Source organism: Magnolia sinica, chromosome 9 (genome assembly GCF_029962835.1).
Source record: "Magnolia sinica isolate HGM2019 chromosome 9, MsV1, whole genome shotgun sequence".
Classification (NCBI taxonomy): domain Eukaryota; kingdom Viridiplantae; phylum Streptophyta; class Magnoliopsida; order Magnoliales; family Magnoliaceae; genus Magnolia; species Magnolia sinica.
This window is the reverse complement of record NC_080581.1, coordinates 65232823-65246958: the sequence shown is the minus strand read 5'-3', so window position 1 is coordinate 65246958 and position 14136 is coordinate 65232823. Positions and strand designations below refer to the sequence as shown.

General features: G+C 39.4%; 1 protein-coding gene across 1 annotated transcript; it reads right to left on the bottom strand.

Annotated features, from left to right (window-relative positions):
• Positions 1–5418: 5418 nt before the first annotated feature.
• On the bottom strand, positions 5419–13302 carry LOC131255558 (ankyrin repeat-containing protein BDA1-like). The gene is made up of 2 exons (XM_058256302.1): positions 12669–13302; positions 5419–6499 (listed from the first exon to the last, which is right to left on the bottom strand). Exons 1-2 carry the CDS (start codon positions 13224–13226, stop codon positions 5627–5629), a joined length of 1431 nt encoding a protein of 476 aa, XP_058112285.1. The 5' UTR covers positions 13227–13302; the 3' UTR covers positions 5419–5626.
• Between the last annotated feature and the right edge of the window lie 834 nt (positions 13303–14136).

Genomic DNA, 14136 nt, shown 5'->3' with positions numbered 1-14136 from the left:
GTGTGTGTGTTATGACTGCCTTCAATAGGATTGATGATGATGTGACCAATTCTCACTAGGGTTGAATGATTGGGTCCATCTTCATCCTGAATAATTCAGCTGAAAGCCCCTATCAACGGTATTGATAAATTTTGCCCGATATTTAGTTTTATTCATGAATTGTTTTATGTAAATAATTTGTTAATGTGAATATATTTTGTGATCAGTTACAATTCCAATACAAATGCATTATGTTCCTGACGTAACTGGGTCGAATTATGTTCAATGGAAAGAGTCTATAGAAATTGTCCTGGATTGCTTGCAGTTAGATTTTGCCTTAGATAAACCAGAACCTCCAAGACCATTTGAAAATGCTATTGAGTCAGAGGTTAATCGTTATGAGGTATGGTCCAAATCCAACATTATGTGTCTCAAAATCATGAAACACTCGATTTCTAAGACAATGAGGGGTGTCATGCCTAATGTGGGTAAGGCTAAAGTTTTCTTGATCGAAATTGAAAACTGATTCAAGAAAGTCTGAAGTAAGTTTCTTGCAGTATAAATTAACCCGTTCATCTTATGATGGAAAATGAAACATTCATGAATACATCGTAGAGCAAATCGAAGTGGTTTCTAAGATCCGCTCTTTGGGCCTGGAAGTCAAAGATGACTAATTGGTTCACTTGGTCATGAACAACTTACCTCCTCAATACAGTACATTTCTAGTGAACTATAATACACTAAAGGATACATGGGCGTTGGATAAACTGATTTCTCAGTGTGTCCAAGAAGAGGAAATGCTCATGACACTAAGCAAGACACATAATGTTAATTTAATAACCTCATGATATGGACATGGACATAATGAGAAGAGAAAAATGAAGCAGGATTCTAATAAGGGATCCTTAGGTACTCCGGGTGGAAATTATGAAAATCAACCTGGGAATGGATCGAGCAACAAGCCGGCTAAAGAGAATAATTGCTTGTTGTGCAAGAAGCCAGGTTATCAGAAGAAATACTGCATAAAGTAAAAGAAATATTTCGTAAAAAAGGGATAATAATTCAATTTTGGTCTATTTTGAATTTAATCTAACTGATGTGTTGATACATTCTTGGTGGATAAATTTAGGAATAACTATTCACATATGTACTTCTATGCAGAACTTGCTATAAAGCAGATCACCAACTGATGTGGAAGGATCAGTATATGTAGGCAATGACGTTAAAGTTGACGTAAAGGTAGTCAAAGTCTCTAAGCTTAGGTTAAGGTCAGGTCATTTATTAGATCTAGTAGATACATTTTGTGTGCCTTTTATAAGGTGTAATTTAATATCTATTTCTTGTTTGGATAAATTAGGTTATTCTTTTTTAATTTGAGAATAAAAGATTAAGCATTTACTTGATTCAATCAAAGCTATAATTGGCTCTATGATGAACAACTTATACCAACTAGACTTGAATGCCTCACATGTATATAATGTAAATGCATTGTATGATAATAAAGTAGGTTTAAGTAAAGACTAGACTATGAAAATTCTTCAATATTGTCGCATAGGTGATTGTGTCATATATCTCTCGTGAGAGATTTGATAGGCTGGTGCGAGAAGAGATCTTAATTCTCTAGACTTCTTCGACTATAAAATGTATGTTGATTGTATTAAGGGAAAACAAACCGGAACCAGAAAGAATGGTGTAATAAGGAGTGTAGGGTTCTCGGAGGTAATACACACGAACATTTGTGGCTTATTCCCTACAGCATCCTGGAATAGACATAAATATTTTATCACCTTTATAAATGACTACTCTTGTTTTGGGTACCTTTATCTTATCAACGAAAAATCGGATGCCCTATATGCTTTTAAAATTTATAAGGCTGAAGTTGAAAATCAACTCGATAGGAAGATCATGGTCGTTAGGTCTGACCGTGATAGTAAATACTATGATAGATATGATGAATCAGGTTGCAATTCAGGATCCTTCGTTAGATACCTATAAGATTGTGGTATTGTCGCCTAGTACACCATGCTTAAAAGATGCAATCACACCCTTATGGATATGGTGCGTAGGATGATAAGTAATTCAACATTGCCAGAATCTTTGTGGGGTGATGCGGTCAAAACTACACTTCATATCCTTAACAAGGTCTCAATCAAGGTTATAAGTAAAACCCCTTTTGAGTTGTGGAATGGGAGAAAGTCAAGTCTCTGATATCTACATGTTTAGGGATGTCTTATTGAGGCTAAAGTTTATAACCCGCATGAAAGAAAACTTGATCCCAGAACTATAAGCTGTTTTTTTTTATAGGATACCTGGAAAGGTTAAAATGTTATCGATTTTACTGTCCTTCTCACTCCATCAGGATTATTGAGACTGAGAATAGTGGGAGTACAAACATTATGGATTTTGTATTTGAGGAAGAAAGGACTGTGATTCCAGTTGCAGTCATTCCGGACCACGTTAATATGAATCCTGTAATTGAGCCTGTAGTCACTGCAGATCACCACGATGAACCTCTTATACAACCCATTAATGAAGGAAACCAAAATCACACTCAAGATGATGAGCCATTAAGAAGATCTGAAAGAGATAAGAGAGCTGCGATTCGAGATGATTACATCGTATATCTCCACAAGCACGAGTTTAACATACGAGTTGAAAATGATCCCAAATCCTTTACACAAGCCAAATAAAGTGCTAACTATTCTTAGTACATTGATGCAATTAAGGATGAGTTGAAATATATGAAGGATAATAAAGTATAAGATTTTATTGAGTTACCCTAATGAATAAAACTGATTGATTGTAAATTGGTGTTCAAAACCAAACAGAACTTCAAAAGTAATGTCGAAAGATATAAAGCCAGATTTGTTACAAAGGATTTTAACCAACGTGAATGTATTAATTTTAAGGAGACTTTCTTATCAGTATCTAAAAAAGACTCATTTAATATTATAATGGCTCTTGTGGCTCATTATGAATTTTGAGTTATATCAGATGGATGTAAAAATTGTACTTCCTAATGAAAATATAAACGAGAACGTATATATGTTGTAACTTGAAGGTTTTGTAGTCGATGGTTCAAAACATATTGTTTGTAAAATAAAAATAAAAATACATATATGGATTTAAATAGGCATCACGACAGTGATATCTGAAGTTTCATAAAGTGATTTCCTCATATGGTTTAATAGAAAACACTGCAAACATTTTGTTGGCTATCACTTACACAAGAATGTTGAACGATACCAAGAAATTCATATTTCAAAGGTTTGAGATGAAGGATCTTGGTGATGCCTCCTATGTGATCGGCATTGAGATACGCTGTACTAGATTACGCGTACTGCTTAGCTTGTCACAGATAACATATATTAATAGGGCACTCGAAAGGTATGACATGCAAAACTGTGCTCTTGGACAATCGCCCATTGTAAAGGACAATAAATTCGGACAGTTTCAATATCTTAAGAATGATTTTGAAAAGAATTGAATCAAGATTTTCTTTATGCGTCAGTAGTAGGGAGTATCATTTATGCTCAAGTCTGCACGCGACTGGATATTGCATTTGCAGTTGGAATGTTGGGTATATATCTATCTAATATAGGAATGCGGTAGCTGTAAAGAAGGTGTTGCGCTACTTGTAAAGAACAAAGGACTTAAGACTCACATACAAAAGATCTAATTATTTAGAGTTGGTTGGATAGTCAGATGCAGATTATGCTAACTACGTTAATACAAAAAATTCTGCCTCATGCTACATCTACATAATAGTTGGTGGGGTTGTCTTAGAGAAGTGTGAAACAGTCAACCACAGCCTCATCCACCATAAAAGCTGAGTTCATAACTTGTCACGAAGCATCAAATTAGGCATTGTGGTTACAATGTTCCTTCTCAGGTTTATGGGTATTATAATATATCTTGAAATCATTACGAATCTTTTGTGATCACTAAACTGCGGTTTCCTTCTCTAGTAACAACAAGCATTCATTAAGGTCGAATCATATCGATATTAAATATCTTGTCGTAAAAGAAATAATTAAGAATCGTCTAGTGTTTATGGAGTCGACACTAAGTAGATGATTGCGGATTCGCTCACTAAATGGCTCCCTATCACGCTATTTCAGGAGCATGTAACATCCATGAGAGTCATTGATCACATAGATGTATTTAGTAACTGGGAATTGAGTGCGGTTTATTTTCATATACATTAAAGAGACATTGTTTATAAAGTTTTAATGATTCTCATATAAAATTAATTTTTTATTCTCTCTATATATGCGCAATTTGTACTAAGTAAACAAAACTAAAGTCATGTCTCGTTGGAGACATTTGAAAACTATGGGACCTCTTAAGGATAGATACATATTATTATACTGCATGTGTAATCCTTGTAACACACGTCCTAGTTTCTGATTTATGCAATTAAGATTGGTAGTATTTGTGACTATGCTTAGTCTTAATTCGCTAAGATTAAATGTTGTGATGGTTACTACGATTCGATACTCGCGATCTTGATGGACCAGATTGTAATAGCGTTGCCATATTATTCAGTAATTGTATTGGTTAACCATTTAAATGCTTCTTCAAAATTAAAATATATTGTCAAAATGTTTTCGAAAATTAATTGTTGACATTGATCAATGTGGCCTAACTGGGAGAATGTAAAAATTATATAAGATTGGCCATATTGATTAACGGTTTGGATTACCCTAAGGGTTGGATAGTGTGATCAGGAATACCGATGGACTCTACTCAGTTGTGATTCATCTAAAATCGTGTTAAGGGGTGTTGTGCTACAACTGTGTCACATGCACAATGTTCTAGTTGAACTAGGATACTCAAATTCATGTAGAGCCTAAAGGAGAGGAGTTTCGATGGGTTCCAAACTACTCAACCCTCTAAACAATATAAGCAGGGTTGGGTCCCCAAGCCTACATATGACAAAAGCTATTTCTCATCTTGGTGCTTCTCTAAAGGGTGTAAGGTTAGGAAGTTACGGTATCAAGCATACAACGATAGCATCCCAATCATTTACGTCACTAATTTAATTATAAAATCTCTATACTCGATGCACAACACAGTCCATTTTAATTCTGCATATGGTTTACATGACCCACATCAAAGGTGGAGCCCACACAATGGATAGTCCACATCAAAGATTGACTCCACATGCACGGTGAATATGATCATTGACCAGGCAAACTTGACAAATAAATACTTAGGTGATGTTAGAAACAAAACATGCTTTTATTTTTAGTGGATAAGCTTATCTAACAACAAGCATGTTGTTTACCAAAAGTAAACTTAAAAAAACTGACACACACACACACACCCCCACACACCAACGCTGTAGTGGTATTTCACCACCCATGGGTACTTGAACTCTTGACCAGGGGTTGAAACTCCCAAGAGTCTACCACTGGAGCAAGAGTACGGACCCCCTTAATGACTACCTGTATTTAATTTATTATGTGGATGAATAAAAAAGGTGTACATGAACAAAACAAGATCAGCAATACAGTATGACGTATGGAAGGCAAAAGTAGCAACAGAAAGGCATAAAAAATAACAACATAAAAAATAACAGAGGCCAGCTAAGTGATCGGGTGCCCATTGGATGTTTCCTATTTCTCAACAAGATTAAGATATATCATCCAATGTTCAACTCAACATCTGTATTCCTCTCATCCGTTGAATATCGCTTGTTTTTCTTCTTCACGAGTCCAACATTCCTCTTATCCATCGACAACAGCCTATCTTTCTTCCTCAGGAGTTGCAAGTTCTTGAACCTGCGTGAAGCAAAACGATACAGATGTCCTACAAATAGCAGCCCGATTATCCCTAACCACGTGAAGAATGTATTTCGAACTGTAAGCCATGGAATTCTATTGAAGACTTCATCTGAGGAGAGAGTATAAAGAGAGCAGCCATATGTGACCATCATCGAGGAGACAGCAACCCACATGAAGATCGTGAGAATCCACAACAGGACTCTCCGTTCAAGAGGGAATCCACTTATCAGCAATAGGATTATAAGCAGAGATGAAATAAACCCAGTGCTGTTGAAAATCATGAAGACCCTGTATTCTTTCCAATATATATAGCTCATTATAGCCTCCCCAGCTGTGTGCCCTTTTCCACTTCCTGTGTTGTCTTCTAGGGTGTCTTGCCAAACACTGCCAGGAGGGTTGAGGCCAGCTTCAAAAGTCTCTGTCGCGATCAAGATAGCTACAACCATTAGTGTGCTCCGTGTCTCGTCCAGCCACCTATCGTGATCTCTCTTTCTTTTCTTTGTTTTCCTCCTTTTAGTTGGCAATTCCATCTCATTTGCTAATGAAATCGGGCCCGGCGAGGGATGAAATATTTCTTCTGCGCTTCTTGCTCCCACTTTTTTAAGGATAGCTTTCAGCTCTTTATCAGCTCGTTCATGTGGACTGTTTAGTAAGATGTCGAAGGCAGTCAGGCCACTTATGTTGATGGCGTTTACATCCACTTTGGTCTTGCTAACCAAATACTCGACCATCTGCAATGGATAGTAGTTCTTGTCAAGATGATTTTTAGGGAATGGTTTATCCACTGTGGGGCCCATCCGTACATTTTCTGGATAATTTGATTAGGGCCCCACTTATACAATCTCAATGCTGGATAGTCCCTTGGCCTTAGGCATGCTTGGAACCATAAAAAAGGAAAATGGTTTCCTTTGATGTGATGATATCTGTTGTTTGGACAATAAAGAAAAGGGTAGATTCCATCTAGCAATTACTATACTCTTTTCATAATTTAGAAGAATATTGTGGTAGAAATATGAGATTCCACTTTCTATCTAAACATCATTTGATAATTACTCTATTATCCAAACATGCCCTTTGGTTATGTTGGTTATCCCTTGGCACTGATTCTGTACAAATTGGCTGGATAGCGAGTGCTCTAGACTTCTTTATTTGATGGGCCGCAATGAGATTTTCAATCCCATAACTTCCATCTATGGAGTATATATTAAAAAAAAGGATTGACAAAGAAATATAGAGCAACAATCGTCCATTTGGGTAAAATGAAAATTATAATTTAACTAGTTTTTTGTTTAATAATTGGAAATTTCAACAATTTTATTTTAAATATAAGATATTTGATCTTTATGGTAAAAGTTTTCAAATTCTGAAGTTTCTTCCTAATAAAAATAAGATGGAACATGAGGCCATATGATGGTTGGATGGGCCTGAATTTTTCTTATGTATGATTACCAAACATGTTTATTGCAAACCAAATTTGCATAAGTAACTTTCATTTAACTAAATTTCAAAGCATTGTTTATTGAGAACTAATTCTGTACTTTGTAGGAGACTGCCAAATTTGTAGATTATAGAGAGAAGCAATCACATTTCCTTGGGGCTTGTTGCACTGAAGCGTTCGTTAGTGCCAGATAGGTCTGTCAGGCTTTCAGGCTAGGCCTGGTTTGGGCTGTGGTTGGGCTGAACTAGGTCTGAGTGTGGGACCTGTGCTGAAAGTTTAAGCCCATGGAATCATTGGGATGGGCTGAGGGTGAGACTAAGAGCCCATCAGCCGTTAGTGCCAGATAGTTCTGTCAGGCTTTCAGGCTAGGCCTGGTTTGGGCTGTGGTTGGGCTGAACTAGGCCTGAGTGTGGGACCTGTGCTTAAAATTTAAGCCCATGGAATCATTGGGATGGGCTGAGGGTGAGACTAAGAGCCCATCAGCTCATCAGCCCAACCCAATATCATGCATGATTGGGTGAGCCAAACAAATGGCTAGATCTTGCACAAAAGAGTGTGGGAGGGCTCTGGGTTATGCTCGGGCTAGACTCAGGCCAGGGCCAAGCATATCATCACAGGATACGCTGGGGCCACTTCATTTTAGAATGTCGTGGGTGCTTGGGCTTTACTTTGTAGGCTGGCCTTGGCAGATCTCTCCGTGGCCTGTACACGGCCCATCGACAGCCCTAAGCACAAGGGACGAGGGTTTTTCAAGTTGTTTTGCTTTATACCAGCTTAGATGGCTCTGTTTAGCACATTTGCATGGTCGGATTGGATTACTTGCGGCAAATCCAGAGAAAACTGCCCTATTCTAATGGAGATTAATCCGTCTATCAAAAGTCGTACGCGTGTTACGTTTGCTAACAAAAGACCTAAATTACCACTAATTATTATTTACAAAGCAATCTTGTTACCTCTCTCTCATCGTAGAACTGGCCACCAAAATTTGGTCCACATGATTGATGATTCATATCAGTGATTATACCTTCTTAATTATAATCAATATTCGGTTATTTTTTAAGCAATTGACTGGATTGCCGGATAATTCTAATCAAATTAACCCTTAGGATTGGATGGCGAAAATTGAAAGATTAAAGTGACTTTAATAGGGAGGGACTATTAAAGTTGTGCCTCATGATTGTGTATTAATTATGATTACACACACACAGACAGACACACACACACACACACACACACACACACACACACACACACATATATATATATATATATATATATATATATATGGGAAAAGGTACTATGCCCTCGACCCCACGATAAGCTCCCATGAGGTCGAGCTGTGTGGGCCCCACCGTGATGCGTGTCGACCATCAACGCTGTGCATTTGATGAGTACCCTTTAAATTATGGGATATCCCAAAAATCAGCCGTATACGGAACTTAGGTGGGCCATACCATCTAAAATCATATGAAGACATGCCAAAAACATATAAAAGTACTTGGTGGGGCCCACCTGAGTTTTGAATGCTGCTTAAACTTGGTCTGAACCCTCATCCAAGTGGGACACACATAATGGATGGGCTGGATTTGCAAACCACATCTTGATGGGCCCAAAAAATGATTATGAATGTTTTAATGGTGCACCGCCCCTCCCCACTTCTGTATGTGGTGTGGCCGACACAAGTCACGGATTGACTTGATTTTTGAGAGCTAGGCCCACGATGGAATGATGCATCCGACTGATGTGGAAGATGTTCGAAATGCATCATGGTGGGGCCCACACAACTCGACCTCATGGGACGGTCTTGTGAGGTCGAGCGCATATTACCTTTTCCATATATATATATATATATATATATATATATATATATATATATATATATATATATATATATATATGGGAACTTCCCATTCCCATGAGGTCGAGATGTATGGGCCATACCATGATGCGTGTCGTACATCTACCCCGTCAATCAGATGCACTATTCTATGATGGGGCTAGTGCTTAAAAATCAAGTCAATCCGTGACTTGTGTAGGCCACACCACATACAAAAGTTGAGAGGGGTTACTCTCTATTAAAACATTCATAATCATTTGTTGGGCATGAGTTCTCTGAGTACCTATGAGATTTTTTTTTTCTTTAACTCATCACACATGTTATGATCCCAAAATCTATATGATCTAAGTGATGCAGCACTCCATGAAACCCTCCTATCCCAACATTTACCCTGATCCAAAACTTTAGTGGGCTACATCAAAAGAAAACAATTTCCTCACTTAATTTACATTTCTCCTTGCTATGGTCTACCAGAGTTTTGAATTAGGATAAAAATTTAGCTTTAGGAGTTTTATGGGGTGCCGCATCACATGGCCTGTTTAGATTTTCAGCTCATGAAACAGGTGCAAAGGTGCGCATGTGTGTAGGTGAGAATGTGCGCAACAATTCTCACTTCTCATGTGAACTTTTCAACCGATCTCCCGTAAGTCTACAATACCCCGTGGGTCCCAACGTTTACCCTTATCTAAAACTTTGGTGGGAAATAAATCAAGGAAGGAAACTGTTTCCTTTTGGATGGCCCACTAAAGTTTTGGATCAGGGTGAAAGTTCGGCCAAGAGTTTCAGGTGGTGCTACATCACGTGGATTATTCAAAATTTGAGCTCATATCATGGGGGTTCTAAAAATGTTCTCACTAAAATTGGTGAGAATAGACTGTCCATATATAACCAAAAAGCTAATTAATGTGTGCCATCCATCACGTGGGATCAAAATTGCAAACCATCCCAAAAATCTTTTTGATTGGATGATCATATGGCTAGGAAAATAGCTAAGGAAATGGATAGTCAATGGCTAGGAAAATGGATAGCCCATATTAATTATACCGAGATGGTCCAGTCATTGATCTTGACCGTCCATCAAGTGGGACACACCTTTAATTTCCCATTGCTCTTAAAAAACTCCTTTCAATTGTATGAACTTAGCCATCTAATCAAACTCTAGGAAAATGGGTCCACCTTTGATTTCAATACTCTTTTAAAGGCATTATAAATGGATGATCCTAGCCATCCAATTAATGACGAGGGAAATGCACTGTCTATGTTGAGTATAATAAAGAAGGTACATGATTTATTTATTTACTTATTATTATTATTATTATTTTTTACACACGCACCCGAGACACACCCACACAAGCCGTAGGGGATTTCACCACCAATAGGTATCGAACCCAGGACCTGTGTTGAAACTCATGGAGTCTACCACTGAGGTAAGGACTCGAACCCTACACAGAGGTGACTTTCAACGTGTGGAGCTTCACTGAGCCCCAAAATATAATCAATTTTTGCATATCGTTTTAGAGCATGAGTCCAAAAATAATGCACATTTAAAGCTTAAGCGGACCACACCATAGAAATGAGTGATCAGCTACCGTTGAAACCTTCCTAGGTCCATCGTGAGGTTTATTGGCCATATAACTTCTTCGTCGGGTCACACAGATCTGGATGAATGGAAAACACTGTGGCCCCAAGAAGTTTTCAACATAGGCGTCTAATTTAACTGTTTTCATAGTGTGGCTGATTTGAGCTTAGTTCTGTCTCACTTTTTTGCCTCATTCTACACAATGATAAGAAAAAATGGATGGACGGTGTGGATCTGATGCATTTCTTATAGTGGGCACACAGAAGTTCCACATGTTGACACTTCAGGTTTTCTTCTCGTGCTGAGACCCCGCCCCACCCGGGACGGTGCGACCATTACCGTGTTGCCCACCTTGACGTGTGTATTCTGTATTAGACAGCACATTCGTTTTTTCATATCGTTTTAGTACGTATCTAAAAAATGAGATAGATCCAATTATCCGGTGGACCATAACATTGGAAACAGTGGTGATTGATCATTAATGGGATACAAATGTTCTGGATAAGCTGATATATATATATATATATATATATATATACACACACACACTCTTCATCTAGCCTTATGTGAAATTATCAATAGATTGGATGGAAAGTTGAAAATATGGAGACACTAACGTGAGCCCTAATAGGTTTTTAATGGTAGGGTGCTCAATCAACATTGTTTCCTGGATTACGGTCCACCTGATAATTGGATATTCTTAATTTTTGGTTAATACTCTAAAATGAGATGAAAAAACGGATGGTCAGAGTGGATATAGAATACATATATCAAGGTGAGCCCCATGGTAAGGGCTGCACCGTCTTGGGTGAGACCGGGGTCTCACCTAATAGGCTCCCCTCCACTACACAGCCAGCGACGGAATTTCAAAATTTAGATGTATATATTAGATCCACGCCTTCCATCTAATTTATTCAAATCATTACGGGATGCGAACAACAATTTGGTCCCAAAGCTAAAGTGGGCCATATCACTGAAGAAAATATGAATTGATGCTACCGTTGAAAACTTCTCTAGCTGATATTTGTATTTTAATTTTATTCAGGTATGTGTGATATTATGAACAGCTCAGATGAAAAGTAAGTCTCACGGTTGGCTCCAGGAAAGTTTCAACGGTAACTGTTCAATCTGAGTGCTTTATGTGGCGTGATCCACACGGGCTTTGGATGCACTTTATTCTTTGGCTCATGCTCTGGAATTATCCGGAGAAGTTGATAGACGGTGTGGATCTAACGTAAAAATCATGGTGGGACCCAACAAAGTTTCACACCTCAAAAGTTGTGCCGTGTAGTTAGCGATCTATTTGGATAGAGAAATCCTGCATATCTTGTTAGCAGAGCCATCAGAAATGACGTGGAAATGACGTGGATCAATGATAACCGACCGCACTGGAATTTCCTGTGCCTTCACTGCAAAGGATCCGCACTCGAAACGTTCATCATCTAGATCCCACCACCAATTTCTTGCCCTAAAATGAACTTTAACGTGATGATCCCAGCCATCCAAATCAATGGCTAGGAAAATGAACTGTCCATTTTGATTGCATTAGTGAATGTCCATTGATAAAACCGGAGTCTAGACCGTCTATCTCTCAGGACTCATATTTCGTTGCATTTTCCTCTTATAAGTCAATCAGATGATCATAACCCTCCGATCGACCGGTCTATGGCTAGAAAAATCGATGGTCCGTAGTGATTATAGCAATGAATGTTCCAACATTGATTCGCACCATTCATCAGTGTCAATGTAGGAAACTTCCACAAGTGTCGACTAATGTTAGGCCGGTTTAAATAAGTAAATGAAGAAGAGGTTATTCCTGGCACATGTGTCAATGTGGCACATGCATTGAACCAGAGCCATTCATCAGGTGGGTCCCACGTGAAAATTCCCTGGTCCAAAAATCTGAACCTCCATCTCCAATGCAAAGGCCCGTGGACAAACATGATCTTTCATCAGAACAGTTAGATTATCATGATCAAGCAAAGGAGTGGAGTGAGGCCCACCAGCATCTCCATGAAGGGTAGTTGTAAATAGTAAAAACCATACCTGAATCTGCTTCTCTGCAGTAGCAAGGTGGAGGACAGTGTTGTCGCCATCATCTTTCATGCGCACAACCTCACCATCGTCTCGGGCCTCCACCAACACCTTCAAAACCTCCAAATGTTTATGCTTCACGCACACATGGAAAACTGTCTCCGCTCGATCTGTCGTTACCCGAGTTGCAACAGGTCTGGCACGAACTAACTCCTTCAAGATGTCGGCTCGGCCGTTCATCGCAGCTATGTGGAGAGGTGTCCGTCCGTCACGGTCCCGAACAAGGCACATGTCGGAATCGGCCTTCAGAAGCTCTTTTACGATTTCAAGATGGCCTTTCGCTGATGCCAAGTGCAAAGGGGAGAATCCTTGGGAGTTGGATTCACGGGCGAGTTGGGGCTTCCGACGGAGGATCTCTTTTGCAAAGTCTACGTGACCGAGGAGAGCTGCTGTGTGCAAGGGAGACTCTTTGACAGAAACTCTCTCGAGAATGAGAGGATCTTCTACAAGTATTTCAAACAGAGATTGAACGTTTCCCATTAGTGCTGCTTCATAGAGTTTCACATCCATATTCTCTCTCTCTCTCTGCCTTCTCCCGCAGCCAAGAAAATGCAATGCCTGCGAAAGAGGAGCCTTCTGTATTGAGAGAGAGAGGAGCCTTTTGTAGAGAGAGAGGAGCCCTTTGCAGAGAGCGAGAGAAGAAAAGGCATTGCTCAATGGTGTACGTGGCAGGTTAGACTGATCAATCAACAGGGGCCGTATATTAAGTGCTCAATGGTGTATGTTAATGGGACGTCCTTCCTAGACCACTCGAGACCGGAAAAAGGGGACAAGAATGAAGACCTTGGCTGCTGCATAGGACCCTCCGATGCCAAATTCAGATAGACAAGCTAGGTACAGTCGAACATAAAGGTTTTTGGGTTTGAGATTGTGCGTACCTTTCACCATTAGAGGTGTCTTTATTTATAATTGAATGAAGGCGGTGGCATGAAGGGAGATCTCCCTACTTAGTAGGAGTGTGTTGTAGAGGGATTCAGATCTCGAATGCATCGTGGATGCTTTCCAGGATCTTTGGCTGAGATCTTGGAAAAATCTCATTAATACGATCTAGACAGTCAGAATCGGGAGGGACATGTAGTGGTAGGAGGCCGAGGTCACGCAGGGCACTCAAGGTGGTTTGTGCAACTCTCCCGAGGAGTAGTTCGCATATGTGGACTTTGACGAGCCATGGCCGAACTCTCCCTTAGCGTTGAGTGAATTATTGACCTGTCGAGCTGACGTCGTACCCAAACATAGAGATCGAGCTCCCTTCTTTACCAGGATAGAAAACAGAGGCTGCGACGACCATCTTTTTCATCTTATCGTTCGATGCAAGGGCTCTTTTACAAGTCTTCCATGCAGGGCGTGCTCAGCCTCACACGGTATTGTGCCTCGGAGGCTCTTCTAGAAGATTCAGACGTTGACTTGGGCACAGACGAGA

Coding starts and splice junctions, on each gene's coding strand:
- LOC131255558 (XM_058256302.1), bottom strand. CDS start 13,226: ATGGATGTGAAACTCTATGAAGCAGCACTAATGGGAAACGTTCAATCT. Junction 6,500..12,668: donor CTGCAGAGAAGCAGATTCAG/GTATGGTTTTTA, acceptor TATCCATTGCAG/ATGGTCGAGTATTTGGTTAG.